This window comes from Lissotriton helveticus, chromosome 1_1, assembly GCF_964261635.1.
Source record: "Lissotriton helveticus chromosome 1_1, aLisHel1.1, whole genome shotgun sequence".
Classification (NCBI taxonomy): Eukaryota; Metazoa; Chordata; class Amphibia; order Caudata; family Salamandridae; genus Lissotriton; species Lissotriton helveticus.
Window position 1 is genome coordinate 15,158,522 of NC_136057.1, and position 25,957 is coordinate 15,184,478.

The window sequence follows — 25,957 nt, forward strand, 5'->3', positions numbered from 1 at the left end:
TGTCTACACCACATCTTCAACAAAGCCGACCCCATCATCGCACCCCAACTCCGGGACATCATTAATAGCTCCTTCGCATCCGCCACCTTCCCCGGAGAGCAGGAAACATGCCGAGCTCAGCGCTCGCCTGAAGAAACCCACCGCGGGCCCCTCGGACCTCAAGAACATCCGCCCCATCTTGCTCCTCCCTTTTCCTGCCAAAGTCATCGAGAAGACCGTCAACAAACAACTCTCTGACTTCCTCGAGACAAACGGATCCCTTGACCCCTCGCAGTCCAGTTTCCGAGCAAACCACAGCACCGAGACCGCCCTCATCACAGCTACTGACGACATCAGCTCGCTGCTCGACAACAGGGAAACAGCTGCCCTCATCCTCCTGGACCTCTCAGCAGCCTTCGACACCGTATATCACCGCACCCTGATACCACGCCTCAGCAACACCGGAATCCAAGGAACGGCCTTGGAGTGGATCATCTTGTTCCTCGCCGGAAGAACCCAGAGAGTCCGCCTCCCCGTTCCGATCCGCGGCCACCGAAGTCATATGCGGCATTCTGCATGGATCCTTACTCAGCCCCACCCTCTTCAACGTCAACATGAGCCCCCTTGAAGCCATCACACGCCAACACAACCTAAACATCATCTCCTATGCCAACGACACCCAGCTGATCCTCTCCCTCTCCAACGACCCCGCCACCGCCAGAGCCAGCCTCCAGGAAGGAATGAAAGACGTAGCGGAATGGATGAAGCTCAGCCGTCTGAAACTGAACTCAGACAAGACGGAAGTCCTCATCCTGGGACCATCCCCCTCTGCCTGGGACGACTCCTGGTGGCCCCCTGCCCTGGGAACCCCCCCCCCCAAGCCAACAGACCATGCACGCAACCTGGGCTTTATCCTGGATTCCTCCCTCACAATGACCAAGCAAGTCAACGCCGTCTCATCATCCTGTTTCAAAACCCTGCGCATGCTCCTAAAGATCTTCCGGTGAAACCCCACCGAAACCAGGAAGACGGTCACCCAGGCCCTCGTCACCAGCCGACTGGACTACGGGAACACCCTCTATGCTGGAACCACAGCCAAACTCCAGAAAAGACTCCAGCGCATACAGAACGCTTCTGCATGACTCATCCTGGACATCCCCCTTCACGGCCATATCTCTGCCCATCTGAGAGATCTGCACTAGCTCCCCGTCAGCAAGAGGATCACGTTCAGACTCCTCACCCACGAACACAAGGCTCTCCACGACATGGGCCCCAAATTCCTCAACAGCCGCCTCGTATTCTACACACCCACCCGCCAGCTCCGATCCGCCAGCCTCGCCCTCGCCACCGTCCCACGAATTCGCAGAACCACCACCGGAAGAAGATCCTTCTCCTACCTGGCAGCCAAGACATGGAACTCCCTCCCCACCCAAGTACGGCTGACCAAGGACCATCTCTCCTTCAGGAAACAACTCAAGACCTGGCTGTTCGAGCAGTAGCGACTCTCCCTCCCCCCAGCGCCTTGAGACCTGAAATTATAAAGGCCAAACAAGAGCACTTCAAGACTTTGACATCTTCATTGTCTTCTCCTAAAGAGCTTTTCAGGGTTGTAGACTCACTTATAACCCTGCAAACCCCAGATCCTGTAGTGCCGTCCCAAGAGTTATGTAATAGTATTGCCTCCTTTTTTCAGACAAAAATATCAGACATCTATTCAGCCTTGGAGTCACAAAAATCGCTTATGAGTGGACCCCTGTTTCAGGGGCTATAAATTCCGTCCTGGTTGAAAAATCTCCTGTGGGAACCCTAGATTCCTTCCCCCCCCTCTCAGTGGAAATGCTGGATAACCTCCTCAATAAAACCAAATCAGGCTCTCCTCTGGACGTGTGTCCCCTTAGGATTCTTAAGCAGTGCAGGGAAACTCTCCTGCCTTTCCTGGTGGACATTATGAATAGAGCCATGAGAGACGGATGTTTTCCCACCCAATGGAAAAGTGCGGTGGTGAAACCTCTTCTAAAAAAGCCCTCCCTGGATCCGTCGGTTGTAAAAAAATTCCGGCCTATTTCATTACTTCCAGCACCAGCAAAGATGTTAGAGGTGCATCTCAATGTGCACCTTGCCGCTTTTGTTGAGAGCTCGGAATGTCTTGATTCCACTCAACATGGTTTCAGGAGGGAACACAGCACTGAGTCAGCCCTCACCTAGTGTTGGATAATATCCGCACTCGCGTTGATGGGGGCCAGACCACCCTCCTGATACTATTAGATCTGACAGCGGCCTTTGATACCCTTTCTCCCTCAGTATTAACATCACGGCTGAGGGAGATTGGGGTGCGAGGTGCAGCCCTGGATTTACTCACGTCTTTCCTTACCCACCGAGTCCAAAGAGTGAAGCTGGGGGAGTTCCTATCTCCATCTCTTCCTGTGCAATGTGGGGTCCCCCAGGGGTCCGCCCTTAGTCCGACCCTATTTAACATCTACGTGACCCCACTTGCCAGGCTTATTAGATCTTATGGGATGGCGATAGTCTCCTATGCGGACGACACCCAGATCCTTGTCTCTCTCTCCCAGGCTAGCGTTCCGACTGCCTCCAATTTTAGATCTTGCATGGAGGCAGTCGGTCAATGGATGATCCTAAATTCGCTTAAATTAAACGGAGAGAAGACGGAGGTGATGGTGTTCGGAGGGAAAGAGGACATATGGTCATCCCGTTGGTGGCCAGACTCACTAGGAGCCTGTCCCACCCCTACCTCCTCCGCAAAAAATCTGGGGGTTGTGATTGATCCTTCCCTTGATATGGGTAAGCAGGTCAGTCGAACCATTTCCACCTGTTGGGGTATTATCCATGTCCTGAGGAGGATTAGACATTACTTATCCTTACAGGCAAGGAAACAGCTTGCTGTTGCCCTTATTGGCTCCAGGATGGACTACTGTAATGCGCTGTATGCGGGCATTAATAGGAGCCTACTGCAGCGCTTACAGGTAGTCCAGAATGCCGCTGCTAGGTTCGTTTTGGATCTTCCCAGGCGCACCTCAGCTACAGTGGCTAGAAAGCAGCTGCATTGGCTTCCTGTCGAGTTTCGCATTCACTTCAAGACCCTATGTATGACATATGGGGCTTTGGCCAGAAATAGTCCCACTGGTGTAGGATCCATCTTGTCCTGCTATACCCCTGTCAGAGATTTGCGGTCCTCGTGCAGACTCCTGCTATCTGTTCCCCGTTCCAGGAGAGTGAAATGGGGTGGCAGGGCCTTCTCCACTCTTGATTACAGATCTTTACTAGTGGTGGAGACAGATCACCTGTAACATATCAGGTAAAAGGTCTGGCACACTGAGTGAAACGCGCACTTCAAACACAACGCAACAAGCAGCAGTCTGGCATTCATTTCACTAGTAACTTCATCACTGAAAACCAAACTCAGGGACTAACATTCTGTGTTCAAGAGGAAAGTGTGGCACAATGTGTTTTGTTGAATTTGGAGTGGTTTAATTTAAAGCCTTTCATTCGGAGAAGGCTGATGAAAATGAGAATTGTTGTGTTATTGGAGATATATAACTTAGCTGGTTATAAAAGTTTTGAATTTCAGGTATGGGTTTTAATATTTTAAATCATTAAGTAGTTTTAAGGGGCTAAAAATAAAGGGCCCGATTCACAGAATGAACTTAAGATTAAATCCTAAACTTACTACTATTTTGGTATTCATAGAATGCACTTACTACTTTTGGTATTCACAGAAGTTAGGATTTTGTCTTAAGTCTGTCTTAAGTCTGTCTTAAGTTTGTCTTAAGATAAATTTAAGACAAAATCCTAACTTCTGTGAATGCCAAAAGTAGTAAGTTCATTCTGTGAATGCCAAAAGTATTAAGTTCATTCTGTGAATGCCAAAAGTAGTACGTTTAGGATTGAGTCTTAAATTCATTCTGTGAATCGGGACCAAAGTCCAGAATGCCCTTTCCACATCTGTTCACTCAGACTGTCCATCTTCTCTATCTGTCAATACCCCACAACTTTTAAAATAGTAACATTTTGGTCTCCATCAAATCTGTTTTTTTAATTCCACATTTAAATATGTGTGAGTATATTTTTAGCGACAGATCTCATATTTAAAAGTAATAGATTTTTGTGGAACCCTGCAAAGGAGCGGCTATTTGGACATTTTGACCCTAATTCACAAAGGTAACTGACACTTTGGGACTAAGTTTAAACTTCTGTTTGATATTCACAAACTGCACTTTTATAGTAACTTACACTTTTGTAGTAGCTCCTGCACTACACATGGTACACCACTGGTACTGAAACCCCATTCCATTGGAAATAATGGAGGTAGGCACTTACTATAAAAGTGTAAGTTACTACAAAAATGTAAGCTACTACAATGAGGGTTTGTGAATACTTAAAAGTAGTAAACTTACCCTTAAGAGTGAGTTACTACAAAGTGTTGTTTGTGAACAGCACTTTGCATGAGTTGTTTTGTAGTACGACAACAGTAGTAGAAAACATACTGCAAAGTGCGATTCACGAATTAGGCCTTTCCTCACTTCCTCCAGTAAGTAGTTTCATGAATGTGCACTGCAGTGAAAACTATTTTTATAATCAGTTAATTACAAAGATATCACAAAACACTTTATAAATGACAGATTTTAAAGGTCATTAGCTAAAATGTATTTAAAATAGGCAACATTTTAAATTGCACAGTACAACAAGAGAGCTATTTTAAAACATAATGGATATTTAATGCAATTAAATAGAAAGAAATCTTTTCTGAAACTCTTATCAGCAGAAGTAAGAAATAATTCCATGTACACACTGAACCTTCTGCACAGGAAAGTGAAAGATTCTAAAACTGTGGTCTCCAGAAGCAAGTCTTCCAGTGCAGGCACATTCTATAAACTAGAGAACTTACTAGTTATTTATTAGAACTTTGTAATCTTCACAAGCAGCTGCTATTATCAGAAGGTGTAATGCTGTGTGGATTGAAACTGTAAAGAGGCTTGTCTCGGGTAGTAGCTAATAATTTAATAGGTGGATATGGACCGTAAGGAGCCAATCAAAAGGCAACATTTCTGGTACAGTACAGCTGTCTGATTTACAAGTGTATGTATTTTTTCTTTTGGGAATATTCTGCAATGAGTCAAGGATCAAGCCATCCTGGGCCTACATTGGACACAACCGTAAGATATGTTATGGACACGGATTTTATCATCATGTTAGAACTGACAATATCTGAATCGGTGGCGGCAGCCATGTCAAATGCCTTAAAAAAAATACAGGACCTCCTGTCTGACCGGTTTGGACTTGCAAAGTGTCTTAGTACGGACAAACTCTTTGGGTGCAGGGGGGTCCTTTGCGCTTACCTATCGGGCCGAATCATGCACAATGACTAAAAGGAGTGAGCATATAATAGTGCAAAGAAGAGTGTCCTGTAACATTGTATAAACTCCCATCCCTAAAATAGTAGGCGGGAATGCTCCATGGACATGTGTTAGGGGGTGGCAGAGCTTCTTCCGGGTTCTGACGGGCGTAGATGGGCCTGCCCTTGGTCTGGGCTATGCCTGGGCTTGTCCCTCGGCGGTCCTTCACAGCGGAGATGGTAGCAGTGCTAAATGGGAAACGTCCTTTACAACGCAACTAACACAATGCACTACCAATACAACAAAAGTTTTACAACGCAGGATCCATTACAACGCATTCCATTACAATGCAGCTGCTATTACAACGCATGCCATTACAACGTAAGTATTTAATTTTATTTTAACCCCTACACCATCCAACACTTACACTATAAATTACTTACCCATACTTACGTTGTAATGGCATGCGTTGTAATAGTAGCTACGTTGTAATGGCATGCGTTGTAATGGATCCTGCGTTGTAAAAGTTTCGTTGTAATGGCATGCGTTGTAATGGCATGCGTTGTAATGGATCCTGCGTTGTAAAAGTTTTGTTGTAATGGCATGCGTTGTGAAAGCATGCGTTGTAATGACATACATCCGTGCTAAATAGCACCTGGGGGTTCTTCCTTCTGCTCCTTACCCTCCGTGAGCACTGGCACGCTTTGGCGCTGTACATTCTGGGGGTTTAAGTCCCCCAGTTGAGTTCCTGTATCCCTACATTCATGAGTATGGGTACTCCAAACTCTAACTTGGCCCTCTGCTTCTAAACACATTGGGGCATATTATCAAGACAGGCGATAAAATTATCAAAAAACTGAAAACTGGAATTCCAATTGAAGCCCATGTTAAATGTGAAGGACATTTAACATGGGATTCAATTGGAATTCCATAGAGCATATTATCAAGCCCATTATCACTGTTTTAGCAGCAGTTTTCTGCGGCTAAAACAGCATGTCCACAATGAGGTCACTTAATCAAGTGAGTTCTAAACAGAAGGTAGAATACTTTTACCAGACTTAAGTATAATTCCATTCTCAAAACTGAGTTCAAATAAAATGCGGGCTGCTCTCTGCACTCTCTTTTCAATCATTTCCAGTCTGGGATCTCTCCACAGTAAGTTTACACTCTGTTGTCAGTACCATATTCTCCTTAATAACATCTACTTAAGCACAAACGTCCTCAAGGCCGACTCCAGCCTCCACACATTCACACTCGGTCCCATCATCACACTTTTTATCATCAAGTGATCTTGTCATTTCCAGCAACAAATCTCACATCACAGGAGTACTCCTGAGTCCTGGACAGAGGAGGAATGAATTTAAGCACTACTAGCACCTTTATCTCCTCACATAAATGTAAGTAGTTTATGATCTATGCTCAACACAAAGATTGTCCCCAAAGATAGACGTTGGATTTTCTGCTCCCCAGTACCATGTTAATGTCTCACTCTCCATGAAACTGTGGCTCTTCATTCACGAGAGGCCTGCGCCGACGGAACGTCACTTGTTATGTGGCGCACCTTCTCAATCATATCTATTGCATGGCTGTGCATGGCCTCATACATATGGAGTACGACAAAGAAGCACAAAGCGGTGCGTTGCCTTACTCTACACCAGGGAGGAGTTCAAAGGGCATTGCGGCGGGCGTTCCCATGCAACACACATGGATATTGACACTGTCCCAGATTTACAACATCACATAAACCTCCCTAGAGCCGGCGTGACAAGCAGGAATATTTTCATTTCTCCTCGTTTTTTATGTGCAGCACACATAGAACGAGGAAAACGCCTCTCATGATTGTTTTTGTGCACGAAAGTGCCCCTTCCTACACAAAAACAATCATGACACCCTTGCACCATGGTGCTTTGGCACTCAGCTGCAAATTGTGCACCAGCACAGGGAGAAAGAACAGGAATACAACATGTCTTGTTTATACAGTACCTTCCTGCCCTTTCGAATTGGCGCACAGCAGCAAAATGACTTGCGGTCCTGCTCTACACCAATTCTTTGTAAATGAGGCTTCTTTCAAAGTTCATGAAGCAAAAGTGATTGTGTTCTCCACATCGTTAACAATTGGACATAAATCTGCCCTAATGCCAATTCTACGTCAGTTCGCGGTCTCTGCACACTCGTTGCCACTCGCATACATTTTCAACGCCTGTAATTTGAAAAAAACTGCATAATTTGCTCAAACGCATATTTTCTTTTCACCCCATTTACATTCTCCCCTTGTTTCGCATTCTTTTAAATGGTGCGATTATAGTTGCCTTCGAAGAATCGTGATTAATAATCACTCAATCTTACAAACGATTTGTGTCGATCTTCATCCTCAAGAGCTGGTGCGTCAACAACTGACTCAACTGCTTCTCCTTTAGGAAAAATTCCTTCAGATAAAATTCTGTGCCCAGATAATCCACAGATTCTGTAACAAACCACACTTGTCTTTGCTCATTGCTTGACATGCTCTTCAAGAAGAACATGAGTTTTGCATAGATTAGAAGGCCATCTGGGAAGGCTTCAACTCCAGCAAGGTCCTTCAGAAGACATGGCATGAGCTCCTGAAAACCATAAAGTCCCCCGGACAGCGCAGCAGTCCATCTTCATAGCCAAGCCCTCAAAGGTGGCCGTCCATGGATTCCATGGGTCCTGCTAGTCTATCACCTTTTGTGTTGGATCTAAGCGATTATTCTCTTTCGCAAGAGGCTGTGGTCGCTTAATGATGGTCAGCCTCATGGAAAGTTGGAATTTGTTCTATAGTTACTTACGTTTGTATCATCACCTTCAGGTGTTGATGTGGGAGGGTCTCAGCTGCTTTCTTAATAGGCAGAGAAACAACATGCTCTACAAATTAAAAACTATTAAACTTTGCAAGGGAGCCCAGAAGGCACAAATGTTGGTCTTTTCAGATTTGTAATGGGCGGTGTCATTTGGGAAACCAGGGGTTTTCCACGTTCATGTGGAAGATGAGAGCAGCTCCTCTCACATTCGATCAAAGATGAACAAAGATACCTCAGGGTTTGTGATCGAAGCACTCTAAACCATCTTCAAATCCATAGCTATCATCCAAACCAAAGAAGTCTTGTTTCATACCATCCACGGGACCACTGCCTGCTCTTAAAAATATAAAGCAAAAAGTTTCATTTTTTTATTGTTAAATTGCATCTCAGATTTCTTTAAGGAAAAAGGGTTGCATTTCAACAAAAAAATATTTTATTCAAAGGCAATAAGAGCCATGGTGCTGTGCAAAACCTGTGATGGCTTCGATTCCTAATGGGCCACGAAATGCTACCTATTTCATTAATATGCATGAGGTAAGACGATTATTGAAAAACTAGGAATAAGTAGGAAACAAAAAGTTTCATATATAGTGATTTTATCTGACTATTTAGTTAGGAATCGCTATTCCTATTCTTCGTACACATTGCCCATAAGTTCTTATTAAGGTGCTTCGAGCTGAATGGTGTCTTGTGTGGGTGTTTCCTACCAGTAGAAGCTTGTTACGGAATTCTAGTTCTGGGGGCTTTTTGCGGTGTTTCGATCGGAACAGATTCTCATCAGCCGCGGCCCGTGCAGGTTAGAGCGGTGGGGCCCAGTGGGGGGGGGGGAGTCCGATGGACAATGACCAAGGAAAATTAATTATTTATTTAATTTTCCCTCTTCATCATCTGTCAAAACCCCTCTCCTCCCCAACTCAGCCCCACCACCACACCACTCTTCCCTGCACGGGCCGTGGCTGGGTCTCGAACAGGCATTTCCCCGTTCCATGGGTCTTGTGAAGGCATTCCTAGGTCTACGTTCTAGTTAGAACATACCAACAATAGGGATCCTGTCAATGCAAGCTCTGACATCCCGCCTGGATGGGATGTGGGAAAGCCGTCCTAGCAGGGGGTGCTGTGTTACAGAATCCTTCGGGCTAGAGTTATCTTAAAGTGTTTAAAGACGGAGGGGGGCTCGTGCTGGGCTTCCACCAACTGGAGGGGTCTTGTTAAAGCATTCCCAACAATCGGGAGCACGTCAAGGGATGAGATGTCACCATGGTGATGATTTCCTGGAAGGCATTCCTATTTGTGGGGCCTTACTTGAGCTCCTGGTCACTCTGTTGGTTAGTCATTGACCTGCAAGCTGCATCTCTTTCTCAAAGATCAGGCCAGATTATGGTCAGACTGACCCGCCACCTCTGCAGTCTCATCTCTGCAGTCTTCGAAGCCTGAGTCGTGCGTTGCACGTGCAGGAGGTGGAAGTACCTGGACATGGTCAGCACATGTGTGTACAGCAGCGGTGAGAGCTGTTAGCAGCTGGTCTGTTACACTGACTGAAAAAGAAACCTCTTTCTTTCCAGCCATCTTTGGTTTGAGTTAAGTGGATGCCACAGAACATGAGGTTGAATCACCCTGCAGAAAGGATGGAGCGGACACAAACTTTATCATTGTCCTGCGGTGGAGCGGTGCACCTTTTCACAGATAACAGTCATGCGTTCATTTTTATTTTTTTCAAAAAAACAATTTATTTAGAACAAGAGGAGACTGTGTCCATGCAAAAGTTTAACATATATCTCCATCAAAACACCAAACATTTCACAGTCTGTATGCCAAACAAAACATATCACATTTTCACCCAAAGAATGTTTAAACTATCCAGAACATGAGGGTGGGGGGGGGCATTGAACAGCGGATCACTGAAAGCCACCTCCAGTGGAAAAAGAGACATCTGGGGTCTTGCAGGTTCAGTGTAAAGGGGGCGTTTGAGCATGAGGCATGGGCTGAGATCCCTCTCAGTGTGTTTGAGATGTACTCTAGAGGTGCTAACAATGAGCAGTCCTCTCCCAGTCTGCATGGGAGGTCACATGAGAACTCCCAGTCTGCACAAGAGATCTCCTGAGGACTCCCTGTCTGTGTGAGAGATCTCCTGAGGACTCCCAGTCTGCATGACAGACCTCCTGAGGACTCCCAGTCTGCATGACAGATCTCCTGAGGACTCCCTGTCTGCGTGAGAGATCTCCTGAGGACTCCCAGTCTGCATGACAGACCTCCTGAGGACTCCCAGTCTGCATGACAGATCTCCTGAGGACTCCCTGTCTGCGTGAGAGATCTCCTGAGGACTCCCAGTCTGCAGACGAGATCTTCTGAGGACTCCCAGTCTGCATGAGAGATCTCCTGAAGACTCCCAGTCTGCACAAGAGATCTCATAAGGACTCCCAGTCTGTACGGGAGATCTCCTGAGGACTCCCAGTCTGCACGAGAGATCTCCTGAGGACTCCCAGTTTGCACAAGAGATCTCCTGAGGACGCCCAGTCTGCACGAGCGATCTCCTGAGGATTCCCAGTCTGCACGAGAGATCTCCTGAGGACTCCCAGTATGCAGGAGAGATCTCCTAAGGACTCCCAGTCTGCGTGAGAAATCTCCTGAGGACTCCCAGTCTGCACAAGAGATCTCCTGAGGACTCCCAGTATGCAGGAGAGATCTCCTAAGGACTCCCAGTCTGCAGGAGAGATCTCCTGAGGACGCCCAGTCTGCAAGAGTGATCTCCTGAGGATTCCCAGTCTGCACGAGAGATCTCCTGAGGACTCCAGTATGCAGGAGAGATCTCCTAAGGACTCCCAGTCTGCACGAGCGATCACCTGAGGATTCCCAGTCTGCACGGGAGATCTCCTGAGGACTCCCAGTCTGCACGAGAGATCTCCTGAGGACTCCCAGTCTGCATGAGAGATCTCCTGAAGACTCCCAATCTGCACAAGAGATCTCCTGAGGACTCCCAATTTGCACAGGAGATCTCATGAGGACTCCCAGTCTGCACAAGAGATCTCCTGAGGACTCCCAGTCTGCACGAGAGATCGCCTGAGGACTCCCAATCTGCACAAGAGATCTCATAGGGACTCCCAGTCTGTACGGGAGATCTCCTGAGGACTCCCAGTCTGCACGGGAGATCTCCTGAGGACTCCCAGTCTGCACTGGAGATCTCCTGAGGACTCCCAGTCTGCACGAGAGATCTCTTGAGGAATGGCAGAGAATGAAACAGGCCAGAGGAGAGGGATTCAGAAAGCGAAGTCCAGATGATGAAACATGGCCAGAAGCTGCTCTCAGGATAAGAGAAAATGATTCCAGTGGTGATCAATCAAAGGGTGATCCTTTCTGGTGGTGACCAGGAAGATTCTGGATCACAGGCATAAGGGTAAACTCAAACTAGAAGACATGGAGAGGGGAAGCGGTGGGGGGAAGGCATGAGAGATATTGGCAGCTGATTCCTTTCTGGAAGAGCTGGGTTCTGCTGAGATGGGGAAAGTCCAATTGTGTGAGATATAGGGCATCGTTATGAAAGAGGACAACACACCACACACGTAAAACAAGCAGGCCAGGGGTCGCGGCGCAAGAAGTGAAAGTGTATCCTCCCTTCTTCGATGCCACACGGGGAGTCTTTTCATCTCCTTTGGAGTCAGTGGTGAAACTGCTGCTGTCCCTCATGGGTCCACTTCTAATGCCTCACTCAAAATGTCCCCATCCAGTAAGGCACGGCCATTTCAGCGGCTCAGCGTGACATCATGCGCACAAACTCTGTGAGGAGAAATACATACATTAGAGACCAGATAGAGAGAAAGATGAGGTGAGAGATGAACGTTTAACTGTCAGAAGACTTTCAAGAAAAGCAAGGATTGGTTGATTTGCTTTGGAGGACTTTTGATCAGGGATATGCAAAGATGCAGATTTCTTTTTGAACTTCACAAGATTTGTTTTCGGCAAAGCTGGCAAAGTTTTACAGCAGGAGATGGAATGAGAAGTGAGAAAAAGGGAAGATGAGAAGATGGACAATTGAATGATCCCAGGGAGGTCTCTTTGCCCAGGTTTCTGATGAAGCAAAATGCACTGACCGTGAGTGAGTTGTATTTCACAGACCCTCCTCCAGGACTCAATGCTTTCAAGTCAGCCTTCAGTGTGGAAATCCAACCAACAGAAGTGTGGAGACTTTCCTGAAAACATCCTAGCTTAGCTACCCAGGTGCTACCGAGCTCCTAAAAGACTTATGGAACAGATGTATGTGCTTGAAAAAGGTCTTCAAGAGAGAAATGCTACTTTTATAAGTGGCTGCAATGGACACTCAGGGCTCTTGTCTGATACTTTAACCACAAGTAGAAGATGCTTCTTTCTTCATGACATGATGGTTGATGAGACCGTAACTGTGCCCTACGGAAGATTATTTCATACGAGAAACAGCTCTATGGCGTACGGAAAGCTTTACAGTTGTGCAACCAGACATGTCCTTTGAGGGACAATGGCTCCAGCGATGATGATATAACTTACAAGCAGGTGGATTTCCAAACAAGTCTACCACTGCCTACTCAAAGGGTCACCATCAAGCCCCTTTTAGCAAAGGTCAAAGCTGTCCTCACTATGCTGCCCAGAGGTCCCTCTAGTCTTCTAGTAGTTGTGGGTGAAGAAAAGTTTGGATACAGGTTCCTGGAAACACATTAAGAGGGCAATCCCAATGAGTATGAGAGATATGCCCCTATTCTTTTCTGATTTCCACACATTGACTGCACAATTCCACTAAAGGATCAACCATTAATCAATAAAACAAACATTTATAGAGCACGCCATATCACCCATGAGGGTCTCGAGGCGCTGGGATGGGCTTTTCTGCAGCAAATGCTGTGGATGGTCCAGAAACAAACAATGGTGCCAATTCTATGGGTGGAGGGAATGCATTCAAAAGTAATAATTCTGTTGAAATTCTTGGAGACATAGAAATCAGAAATGATTTGATTGACATAAAATAGAGATGGAGTTCTTCACAGCATGTTCCAGGCTTGAAACCTCATCAATATTGACTCTGACATGTAAGCAAAGGCCGTACTCATAAAGCATCAGATCTGAGAGTTCTTCCTGCGTGACGGAAATTCCCACATGATTTTTTGTGGGATCACCAACGTGTTTGTTCTCAAGCCCCTTGAAATTTTACCATAAAAGTGAGTTTGAAGTCGTATCTCAGTCCAAGAGAGTTGACCGTCATGTTCTTGTTTTACTCCAAGTGTGAAACTGTCCTCTTTCTTGTATGGTCACTTCCTTGTATGGCCACTTCCTTGTATGGCCACTTCCTTGTATGGTCACTTCTTTGTATGGTCACTTTCTTGTAGGGTCACTTCCTAGTATGGCCACTTCCTTGTATGGTCACTTCTTTGTATGGTCACTTTCTTGTAGGGTCACTTCCTAGTATGGCCACTTCCTTGTATGGTCACTTTCTTGTATGGTCACTTCCTTGTATGGTCACTTTCTTGTATGGTCACTTTCTTGTATGGTCTTTCTTTTTCAAAGATGCCGCTCTGACTGGAGATTGGGGTGATTGACTATGGGTATCATCAAGTGTGTGAGTCTGTACCACCTCCTGGGTGAAGCCCTCACTGTCACTCTTCACGGAGAGTCAAGCTCACTAAAGGAGTAACCTGAGTATCCAGGGGTCACACGCACTCCCTCACTGTCACTCTTCATGGAGAGTCAAGCTCACTAAAGGAGTGACCTGAGTATCCAGGGGTCACACGCACTCCCTCACTGTCACTCTTCATGGAGAGTCAAGCTCACTAAAGGAGTAACCTGAGTATCCAGGGGTCACACGCACTCCCTCACTGTCACTCTTCACGGAGAGTCAAGCTCACTAAAGGAGTAACCTGAGTATCCAGGAGTCACACGCACTCCCTCACTGTCACTCTTCACGGAGAGTCAAGCTCACTAAAGGAGTAACCTGAGTATCCAGGAGTCACACGCACTCCCTCACTGTCACTCTTCACGGAGAGTCAAGCTCACTAAAGGAGTAACCTGAGTATCCAGGGGTCACACGCACTCCCTCACTGTCACTCTTCACGGAGAGTCAAGCTCACTAAAGGAGTAACCTGAGTATCCAGGAGTCACACGCACTCCCTCACTGTCACTCTTCACGGAGAGTCAAGCTCACTAAAGGAGTAACCTGAGTATCCAGGGGTCACACGCACTCCCTCACTGTCACTCTTCACGGAGAGTCAAGCGCACTAAAGGAGTAACCTGAGTATCCAGGGGTCACACGCACTCCCTCACTGTCACTCTTCATGGAGAGTCAAGCTCACTAAAGGAGTGACCTGAGTATCCAGGAGTCACACGCACTCCCTCACTGTCACTCTTCATGGAGAGTCAAGCTCACTAAAGGAGTGACCTGAGTATCCAGGAGTCACACGCACTCCCTCACTGTCACTCTTCATGGAGAGTCAAGCTCACTAAAGGAGTAACCTGAGTATCCAGGGGTCACACGCACTCCCTCACTGTCACTCTTCACGGAGAGTCAAGCGCACTAAAGGAGTAACCTGAGTATCCAGGGGTCACACGCACTCCCTCACTGTCACTCTTCACGGAGAGTCAAGCGCACTAAAGGAGTAACCTGAGTATCCAGGAGTCACACGCACTCCCTCACTGTCACTCTTCACGGAGAGTCAAGCTCACTAAAGGAGTAACCTGAGTATCCAGGGGTCACACGCACTCCCTCACTGTCACTCTTCACGGAGAGTCAAGCGCACTAAAGGAGTAACCTGAGTATCCAGGAGTCACACGCACTCCCTCACTGTCACTCTTCACGGAGAGTCAAGCTCACTAAAGGAGTAACCTGAGTATCCAGGGGTCACACGCACTCCCTCACTGTCACTCTTCACGGAGAGTCAAGCGCACTAAAGGAGTAACCTGAGTATCCAGGAGTCACACGCACTCCCTCACTGTCACTCTTCACGGAGAGTCAAGCTCACTAAAGGAGTAACCTGAGTATCCAGGGGTCACACGCACTCCCTCACTGTCACTCTTCACGGAGAGTCAAGCGCACTAAAGGAGTAACCTGAGTATCCAGGAGTCACACGCACTCCCTCACTGTCACTCTTCACGGAGAGTCAAGCTCACTAAAGGAGTAACCTGAGTATCCAGGGGTCACACGCACTCCCTCACTGTCACTCTTCACGGAGAGTCAAGCGCACTAAAGGAGTAACCTGAGTATCCAGGAGTCACACGCACTCCCTCACTGTCACTCTTCACGGAGAGTCAAGCGCACTAAAGGAGTAACCTGAGTATCCAGGGGTCACACGCACTCCCTCACTGTCACTCTTCACGGAGAGTCAAGCGCACTAAAGGAGTAACCTGAGTATCCAGGAGTCACACGCACTCCCTCACTGTCACTCTTCACGGAGAGTCAAGCTCACTAAAGGAGTAACCTGAGTATCCAGGGGTCACACGCACTCCCTCACTGTCACTCTTCACGGAGAGTCAAGCGCACTAAAGGAGTAACCTGAGTATCCAGGGGTCACACGCACTCCCTCACTGTCACTCTTCACGGAGAGTCAAGCGCACTAAAGGAGTAACCTGAGTATCCAGGAGTCACACGCACTCCCTCACTGTCACTCTTCACGGAGAGTCAAGCTCACTAAAGGAGTAACCTGAGTATCCAGGGGTCACACGCACTCCCTCACTGTCACTCTTCACGGAGAGTCAAGCTCACTAAAGGAGTAACCTGAGTATCCAGGGGTCACACGCACTCCCTCACTGTCACTCTTCACGGAGAGTCAAGCTCACTAAAGGAGTAACCTGAGTATCCAGGAGTCACACGCACTCCCTCACTGTCACTCTTCACGGAGAGTCAAGCTCACTAAAGGAGTGACCTGAGTATCCAGGAGTCACACGCACTCCCTCACTGTCACTCTTCACGGAGAGTCAAGCTCACTAAAGGAGTAACCTGAGTATCCAGGGGTCACACGCACTCCCTCACTGTCACTCTTCACGGAGAGTCAAGCTCACTAAAGGAGTGACCTGAGTATCCAGGGGTCACACGCACTCCCTCACTGTCACTCTTCACGGAGAGTCAAGCTCACTAAAGGAGTGACCTGAGTATCCAGGGGTCACACGCACTCCCTCACTGTCACTCTTCACGGAGAGTCAAGCTCACTAAAGGAGTGACCTGAGTATCCAGGGGTCACACGCACTCCCTCACTGTCACTCTTCACGGAGAGTCAAGCTCACTAAAGGAGTGACCTGAGTATCCAGGGGTCACACGCACTCCCTCACTGTCACTCTTCACGGAGAGTCAAGCTCACTAAAGGAGTGACCTGAGTATCCAGGGGTCACACGCACTCCCTCACTGTCACTCTTCACGGAGAGTCAAGCTCACTAAAGGAGTGACCTGAGTATCCAGGGGTCACACGCACTCCCTCACTGTCACTCTTCACGGAGAGTCAAGCTCACTAAAGGAGTGACCTGAGTATCCAGGGGTCACACGCACTCCCTCACTGTCACTCTTCACGGAGAGTCAAGCTCACTAAAGGAGTGACCTGAGTATCCAGGGGTCACACGCACTCCCTCACTGTCACTCTTCACGGAGAGTCAAGCTCACTAAAGGAGTAACCTGAGTATCCAGGGGTCACACGCACTCCCTCACTGTCACTCTTCACGGAGAGTCAAGCGCACTAAAGGAGTAACCTGAGTATCCAGGGGTCACACGCACTCCCTCACTGTCACTCTTCACGGAGAGTCAAGCGCACTAAAGGAGTAACCTGAGTATCCAGGGGTCACACGCACTCCCTCACTGTCACTCTTCACGGAGAGTCAAGCTCACTAAAGGAGTAACCTGAGTATCCAGGGGTCACACGCACTCCCTCACTGTCACTCTTCACGGAGAGTCAAGCTCACTAAAGGAGTAACCTGAGTATCCAGGGGTCACACGCACTCCCTCACTGTCACTCTTCACGGAGAGTCAAGCTCACTAAAGGAGTAACCTGAGTATCCAGGGGTCACACGCACTCCCTCACTGTCACTCTTCACGGAGAGTCAAGCTCACTAAAGGAGTAACCTGAGTATCCAGGGGTCACACGCACTCCCTCACTGTCACTCTTCACGGAGAGTCAAGCTCACTAAAGGAGTAACCTGAGTATCCAGGGGTCACACGCACTCCCTCACTGTCACTCTTCACGGAGAGTCAAGCGCACTAAAGGAGTAACCTGAGTATCCAGGGGTCACACGCACTCCCTCACTGTCACTCTTCACGGAGAGTCAAGCGCACTAAAGGAGTAACCTGAGTATCCAGGGGTCACACGCACTCCCTCACTGTCACTCTTCACGGAGAGTCAAGCGCACTAAAGGAGTAACCTGAGTATCCAGGGGTCACACGCACTCCCTCACTGTCACTCTTCACGGAGAGTCAAGCGCACTAAAGGAGTAACCTGAGTATCCAGGGGTCACACGCACTCCCTCACTGTCACTCTTCACGGAGAGTCAAGCGCACTAAAGGAGTAACCTGAGTATCCAGGGGTCACACGCACTCCCTCACTGTCACTCTTCATGGAGAGTCAAGCGCACTAAAGGAGTAACCTGAGTATCCAGGGGTCACACGCACTCCCTCACTGTCACTCTTCATGGAGAGTCAAGCGCACTAAAGGAGTAACCTGAGTATCCAGGGGTCACACGCACTCCCTCACTGTCACTCTTCATGGAGAGTCAAGCTCACTAAAGGAGTAACCTGAGTATCCAGGGGTCACACGCACTCCCTCACTGTCACTCTTCATGGAGAGTCAAGCTCACTAAAGGAGTAACCTGAGTATCCAGGGGTCACACGCACTCCCTCACTGTCACTCTTCATGGAGAGTCAAGCTCACTAAAGGAGTAACCTGAGTATCCAGGGGTCACACGCACTCCCTCACTGTCACTCTTCATGGAGAGTCAAGCTCACTAAAGGAGTAACCTGAGTATCCAGGGGTCACACGCACTCCCTCACTGTCACTCTTCATGGAGAGTCAAGCGCACTAAAGGAGTAACCTGAGTATCCAGGGGTCACACGCACTCCCTCACTGTCACTCTTCACGGAGAGTCAAGCGCACTAAAGGAGTAACCTGAGTATCCAGGGGTCACACGCACTCCCTCACTGTCACTCTTCACGGAGAGTCAAGCGCACTAAAGGAGTAACCTGAGTATCCAGGGGTCACACGCACTCCCTCACTGTCACTCTTCACGGAGAGTCAAGCTCACTAAAGGAGTAACCTGAGTATCCAGGGGTCACACGCACTCCCTCACTGTCACTCTTCACGGAGAGTCAAGCGCACTAAAGGAGTAACCTGAGTATCCAGGGGTCACACGCACTCCCTCACTGTCACTCTTCACGGAGAGTCAAGCGCACTAAAGGAGTAACCTGAGTATCCAGGGGTCACACGCACTCCCTCACTGTCACTCTTCACGGAGAGTCAAGCTCACTAAAGGAGTAACCTGAGTATCCAGGGGTCACACGCACTCCCTCACTGTCACTCTTCACGGAGAGTCAAGCTCACTAAAGGAGTAACCTGAGTATCCAGGGGTCACACGCACTCCCTCACTGTCACTCTTCACGGAGAGTCAAGCGCACTAAAGGAGTAACCTGAGTATCCAGGGGTCACACGCACTCCCTCACTGTCACTCTTCACGGAGAGTCAAGCGCACTAAAGGAGTAACCTGAGTATCCAGGAGTCACACGCACTCCCTCACTGTCACTCTTCACGGAGAGTCAAGCGCACTAAAGGAGTAACCTGAGTATCCAGGGGTCACACGCACTCCCTCACTGTCACTCTTCACGGAGAGTCAAGCGCACTAAAGGAGTAACCTGAGTATCCAGGGGTCACACGCACTCCCTCACTGTCACTCTTCACGGAGAGTCAAGCTCACTAAAGGAGTAACCTGAGTATCCAGGGGTCACACGCACTCCCTCACTGTCACTCTTCATGGAGAGTCAAGCTCACTAAAGGAGTAACCTGAGTATCCAGGGGTCACACGCACTCCCTCACTGTCACTCTTCATGGAGAGTCAAGCTCACTAAAGGAGTAACCTGAGTATCCAGGGGTCACACGCACTCCCTCACTGTCACTCTTCATGGAGAGTCAAGCTCACTAAAGGAGTGACCTGAGTATCCAGGGGTCACACGCACTCCCTCACTGTCACTCTTCATGGAGAGTCAAGCTCACTAAAGGAGTGACCTGAGTATCCAGGGGTCACACGCACTCCCTCACTGTCACTCTTCATGGAGAGTCAAGCTCACTAAAGGAGTGACCTGAGTATCCAGGAGTCACACGCACTCCCTCACTGTCACTCTTCATGGCGAGTCAAGCGCACTAGAGGAGTGACCTGAGTATCCAGGAGTCACACGCACTCCCTCACTGTCACTCTTCACGGAGAGTCAAGCTCACTAAAGGAGTAACCTGAGTATCCAGGAGTCACACGCACTCCCTCACTGTCACTCTTCACGGAGAGTCAAGCTCACTAAAGGAGTGACCTGAGTATCCAGGGGTCACACGCACTCCCTCACTGTCACTCTTCACGGAGAGTCAAGCTCACTAAAGGAGTGACCTGAGTATCCAGGGGTCACACGCACTCCCTCACTGTCACTCTTCACGGAGAGTCAAGCTCACTAAAGGAGTGACCTGAGTATCCAGGGGTCACACGCACTCCCTCACTGTCACTCTTCACGGAGAGTCAAGCTCACTAAAGGAGTGACCTGAGTATCCAGGGGTCACACGCACTCCCTCACTGTCACTCTTCATGGAGAGTCAAGCTCACTAAAGGAGTGACCTGAGTATCCAGGGGTCACACGCACTCCCTCACTGTCACTCTTCATGGCGAGTTAAGCGCACTAGAGGAGTGACCTGAGTATCCAGGGGTCACACGCACTCCCTCACTGTCACTCTTCATGGAGAGTCAAGCTCACTAAAGGAGTGACCTGAGTATCCAGGGGTCACACGCACTCCCTCACTGTCACTCTTCATGGAGAGTCAAGCTCACTAAAGGAGTGACCTGAGTATCCAGGGGTCACACGCACTCCCTCACTGTCACTCTTCATGGAGAGTCAAGCTCACTAAAGGAGTGACCTGAGTATCCAGGAGTCACACGCACTCCCTCACTGTCACTCTTCATGGAGAGTCAAGCTCACTAAAGGAGTAACCTGAGTATCCAGGGGTCACACGCACTCCCTCACTGTCACTCTTCATGGAGAGTCAAGCTCACTAAAGGAGTGACCTGAGTATCCAGGGGTCACACGCACTCCCTCACTGTCACTCTTCATGGAGAGTCAAGCTCACTAAAGGAGTGACCTGAGTATCCAGGAGTCACACGCACTCCCTCACTGTCACTCTTCATGGCGAGTTAAGCGCACTAGAGGAGTGACCTGAGTATCCAGGGGTCACACGCACTCCCTCACTGTCACTCTTCATGGAGAGTCAAGCTCACTAAAGGAGTGACCTGAGTATCCAGGGGTCACACGCACTCCCTCACTGTCACTCTTCATGGAGAGTCAAGCTCACTAAAGGAGTGACCTGAGTATCCAGGGGTCACACGCACTCCCTCACTGTCACTCTTCATGGAGAGTCAAGCTCACTAAAGGAGTGACCTGAGTATCCAGGAGTCACACGCACTCCCTCACTGTCACTCTTCACGGAGAGTCAAGCTCACTAAAGGAGTGACCTGAGTATCCAGGGGTCACACGCACTCCCTCACTGTCACTCTTCACGGAGAGTCAAGCTCACTAAAGGAGTGACCTGAGTATCCAGGGGTCACACGCACTCCCTCACTGTCACTCTTCACGGAGAGTCAAGCGCACTAAAGGAGTAACCTGAGTATCCAGGAGTCAGCCATACTCCCTCAAATTACCCAGACAGCAGTAATAAAGGACTGAGCCCACCATGGATACTCCCCAGCCACCAAGGACTGCCTCAGTGCCTGTAGGACATGGAGGCACCATCATATACTCTCACCTAGCTTTCACACTCACCCAGTGCATGATTTCTAAAAAAGAAAAAAAGTGCCAGGGAACTCCTCTGGAAGTGATCACAGCTGGCACCACCCATTTCCCCTGCCAGCACTGCCAGTGACAGCACTAACAGAAGTACAAACCATCACACCGCGACAAGAGCGACAATTCAGACTGTTCGAGGTCCTCACAGCTGTGAGAATGGCTTGGGAGAAGGTATTAGTTGTTTTAATGAATAGTGAATGAATAAACAACTGTTGTTCTGCTTATCTCTAAATAGCCCAAACAGTGCCACCATGTGGCAGCTGTCATAAGCACAAAGTGTTGATAATTAAGTGACAGTGCCAAGCACCAGAAAGCACTGGCTCAAATTAAGCACTGATACTTACTGCCTGGGCCACCTTGTTGACCCTCAACCCAGTAGGATTTCCATCCCACCCTGACAGCCAAAGGAAGACCTGTTATCTCCCTTCTTGGGCCCTTCACCCTCAAAGTAAAACTCACAGTTTTTGTTTTACATACTGTTACCTCAGGAGGTAACTTGAGTCTGAGTGCCTGTTATATAAGAGGCACATTTTGTTTTCATTATTATAAAGGAGTCAAGTGTCTCCTCATTATTGTGGGAATGAGGATAGGAATGGAGATAGTGGAAGTAAGGATAGGAAAATGAGGGGCGCACATGAGTGACGGCAGAGCTCAAGGGGACGGGGTGGGATAGGGTTGAGTGCAAAGACGAGTGACAGCAGAACTTCAGCCCTTGCTCACCTTCAAAGTCCACCAGCCCGTCCCCATTCAGGTCCACATCTTTGAGGATCTCGTCCACTTCGCGGTAGTGCAGCTGCTGGCCCAGGAGTTTCTTCATCGCCTCCCTCAGCTCGGCGGTGCTGATGCGGCCGTCGCCATTGGAATCAAACTATTGGGGTGATAAAAAGAAAAATCAGAGAAGGTGTGATACTGTTTCCACTTTTCAGTTATAAGTGTTTGTTTGTTGGATAACATAACGGTTGGGATGGGTGCCAGACTGATTCTATGCACCCACTCAGGACATGTTGGCATCTAGACCAGCAAGCCCACAGTACCACCATAAGTACCCCTAAACCCCCTGTTGGCACCCCTAAACCTAGATAGGTAACAGTTGGTTTGGGCAACCTCATACCATGACAACCGTGACTCCCTCAGGAATCCTTGTAACAGATCTAGAATCTTTTCTGTCAGTCACTCGTGCTCTCTCAGAGAGATACACTTGAAATACACAAAGGGGTGTTTTCAATATTTTTTTAACCATTGTAGTTTTTGTATAAAATACATGCACTGCAATAATCAATAAACAGAAGCAGATAAAAGTGATTAGCAATATAAGGAAAGTAAAGAGAATGAACAATTCCACCATTGTGCTAAAACAGTGTATATATGCTGGAATATAAGTAACGGGTAGAGTGTACTCCTACGATGCGCTCCCTAACCTAGGGTGAGTGGTCTGCCAAGAATGCCTTACTGGATGATCTAAACCACCTTTACTTGAAGGTAAGTGCGAGCATGTCCCCGTCTTGGTCACAGGCTGGATATCCCTCCTTGCAGAGGGATAAACAAGAACCAGCTAAGCTGAGATGCCAACACAGCGATGACCTCGCAATGAAGCAGGGTGCTCCTCCTATTTGACCACGGAAATACATACGTATTAATAACAACAGTATGAATGCTTCTGTGTTGATGCTCCAGCTGAGCTGACATTGTTTATTGTCTCTTTGATAGCAATGTTGCCTCACGGACAAAATAAAAACACCAACAATTGCACAATAAGTGTCGAGGCCTTTTACGAAATGGTCAAAGTGAAATGATAGTGTATTTATGAAGTGGTTTTCTAAGCAATGTTGTTTCAGACAAGCTAATCCTGCACTGTCACACAAGCAGTGTCAAAAATCATTGTGTCAAAGAGAAGGCAACATAAGTAAAAATGGCAGTGTTCTTTTCTGGGCCTGCACTAGCCACGTTATAGAGGGACAAGGATAGCACAGAGAAAAAAGGTCTGTTGACCCTGCAACATCCTACTGACCTTCTAAACAAATTGACTGTCTAATTGACTCACTATATTTCTAAATCAAAGTAAAATACACTCACTGCAAGATGAACGTACTGCTGGATCTGCCTCACTGCAGACTAATCTACTGCCAGACAAGGGGATCATAGAAAAACAGGGTTCTGGTGAACCTGCAGCATCCTATCCGATCTTCAAAACAGATTCCCTGCCTCATTGATTCACTTTATATCCAGCACACTGCAAGAAACAGTCACTGAACGATGGATCTACTGCCAGATGTGTCTCACTGGCACCCCAGTGCCCTACGCGACAAGATCTCAACAGAGCGCTCTTCAACCTGCAACGTCCTATCAACATCCTGAACAAATTCTCAGTCCACTAATTGCAGGGCAGGTTCAAAGGAAGATGTATTCACTGGCAGATCCTATTTACTACTGTCAAAACTAACTGCCAGTGTAATCCACTGACAGACAAGGAGATCAGGGGGCAACAAGGGGGTGTTGAACCTACAGCATCTTATCCGATCGCTTAAACAAATTCACTGTCTGATTTATTCGCTACATGTCCGACTGATTGCAAGCCTGAGTCGTGAATTCAGAGCAATAACCGACTCACTGCTGGACTGACTCACTGCCAGCCAAATAACAAGTAGATCATCACAAAGCAACAAAGGGCTGATGGATCTGCAGGATCCTATTGGATCTCAACAAATTCAGTGCCCGGTCGACTCTCTCCATATCTGACCCAGTGCAAGATGAATCCACATCGTGGTGGATTCACTGCCAGCTCTGGCTCGCTGCCAGCCTAACCCACTGCCAGAAACGCTGATCTCAGAGAAACAAGGAGCTGTTGGATCTACGGCATTATATACAACCTCCTGCACAAATGTGCTGCATGACCGACTCACCATATATCTGACTCACTGCAAAGCTCACTAAACATGGATGCACATCAAGATGCGACTCACTGCCAGACTGACTCCAGGCGAGAGCCTCCTACTGCAGACATGGACATCACAGAGCAACCAAGGGCTGTTGAACATGCAGCATCCTATCAGAAATACTAAACAAAATGACTGCCTCCTTCACTCACTGTGTATTGAAATCATTGCAAGATAGACTCACTACAAAATGGATTCCCTGCCAAATTTGACACGCTGCAAGATAGACTCTTTAATAGACCAACTGACTGCAAGATGCACTCGTTACAAGGTGGACTCACTGCAAGATGGACTCATTTCAAGGTGGACTCACTGCAAGATTGACTCATTTCAAGGTGGACTCACTGCAAGATTGACTCATTTCAAGGTGGACTCACTGCAAGATTGACTCTTTGCAAGGTGGACTCACTGCAAGATTGACTCTTTGCAAGGTGGACTCACTGCAAGATTAACTCATTGCAAGATGGACTCACTGCAAGATTGACTCATTGTAAAGTGGACTCACTGCAAAATTGACTCATTGCAAGACAGACTCATTGAAAGATTGACTCATTGCAAGGTGGCCTCACTGCAAGATTGACTCCTTACAAGGTGGATTTAGTGCAAGATTGCCTCATTGCAAGACTGACTCACTGAAAGATTGACTTATTGCAATGCGGCCTCACTGTAAGATTGATTCATTGCAAGACTGACTCATTGCAAGACTGACTCACTGCAAGATTGATTCATTGTAAGACTGACTTACTGCAAGATTGACTCTTTGCAAGGTGGACTTACTGCAAGATTTACTCATCGCATGGCGGCCTCACTGCAAGATTGACTCAAGTGCAAGGAAAGCTTTATTCGGCTGCTATTTAAAACGGACATAAAAGCACAGCACAGTTATATGCAAAATTCATTACAAATTCAGTACAAAAGATTAAAAAGAAACACACTTCATTTACTGTTAAAAAAGAGGAAACCAATTGCAGCCATTGGAATTCTAGAATATTTCATTTCCTGGTATAAAACACAGCTTGTAAAAATGGTGCTAGTCTCCATGCTATATGTTCGTTGTCTAATAGCTGAAGCACGAACATGGCTTGGCAGCGTTGTTTGAGCCCTAGGTTTTAAAAAAATGGAATAATCAAAACTTTCCTCTGTTCCAGGTGAAATTTACAAAACAAGACTACATGCATGGTCGACTGGTCAGACTTATTATCGCAGGGGCACGGTATTAATTCACGTGACCAATCATTTAGTTTAGGGAAGGACAGGAGTCTGTGTATGATTCCCAGTATGAACCTAGTTAAAAGAAATCCATCAAAAGTGCCTGTTACAAATGGCTCCATCCCCATAGTGGTTCGTATTAACAGGTGATGTCTCACTGTGGTTTTTTCTGAGATTTCCCCCACCAATCTGTTTGCTTCCAGAAGCTGGAGACCATCTTTCTTTAAGGTCTTTCTTGGGATCTCACCCAGAGATATAGGGTTTAGGAAATATTCTGGGTGGCCCAGATCGTTCATAAAATCGCGAACAAATTTGAACCAAGGTATTGTAAGTGCCCTCTCTGATTTCAGAATATATTTTAAAATTGCCCTATTTAACTTTGTCTGGTCCTTGCACGAGACACTATGCCATAGCAATATAGGCTCGATTTTTACAAGATCCGCAATGTGATGTTGCTCTAGCTCATCATGGCAAATAAAGGAAGAGGTACTAGGTGGGACAGAGAGAATGTACCTTAAAAAGATATTTTCAACTGTTTGTATGGTGGTAGAAACTGCTAAACCCCACACTCCAACCCATAGATTCCCATGGGCACGCACTTTGCTTTATATATATGTAGCAATTCCGGGGGAGGTTCCCTTACCAATTTTT

The 25,957-nt window shown here is 47.6% G+C and overlaps 1 protein-coding gene across 1 annotated transcript in view; it reads right to left on the reverse strand.

Annotated features, from left to right (window-relative positions):
- Positions 1-11,137: 11,137 nt before the first annotated feature.
- The window catches only part of LOC144766932 (calcium-binding protein 1-like), a 370,144-nt gene continuing 355,324 nt past the window's right edge, over positions 11,138-25,957 (reverse strand). The window contains exons 5-6 of the mRNA XM_078650625.1: positions 21,885-22,032; positions 11,138-11,920 (exon numbers count right to left, since the gene is read on the reverse strand). Coding sequence (XP_078506751.1) covers positions 11,895-11,920; positions 21,885-22,032 — 174 coding nt within the window. The 3' untranslated portion in view covers positions 11,138-11,894. The remainder of the gene's footprint in view (positions 11,921-21,884; positions 22,033-25,957) is intronic.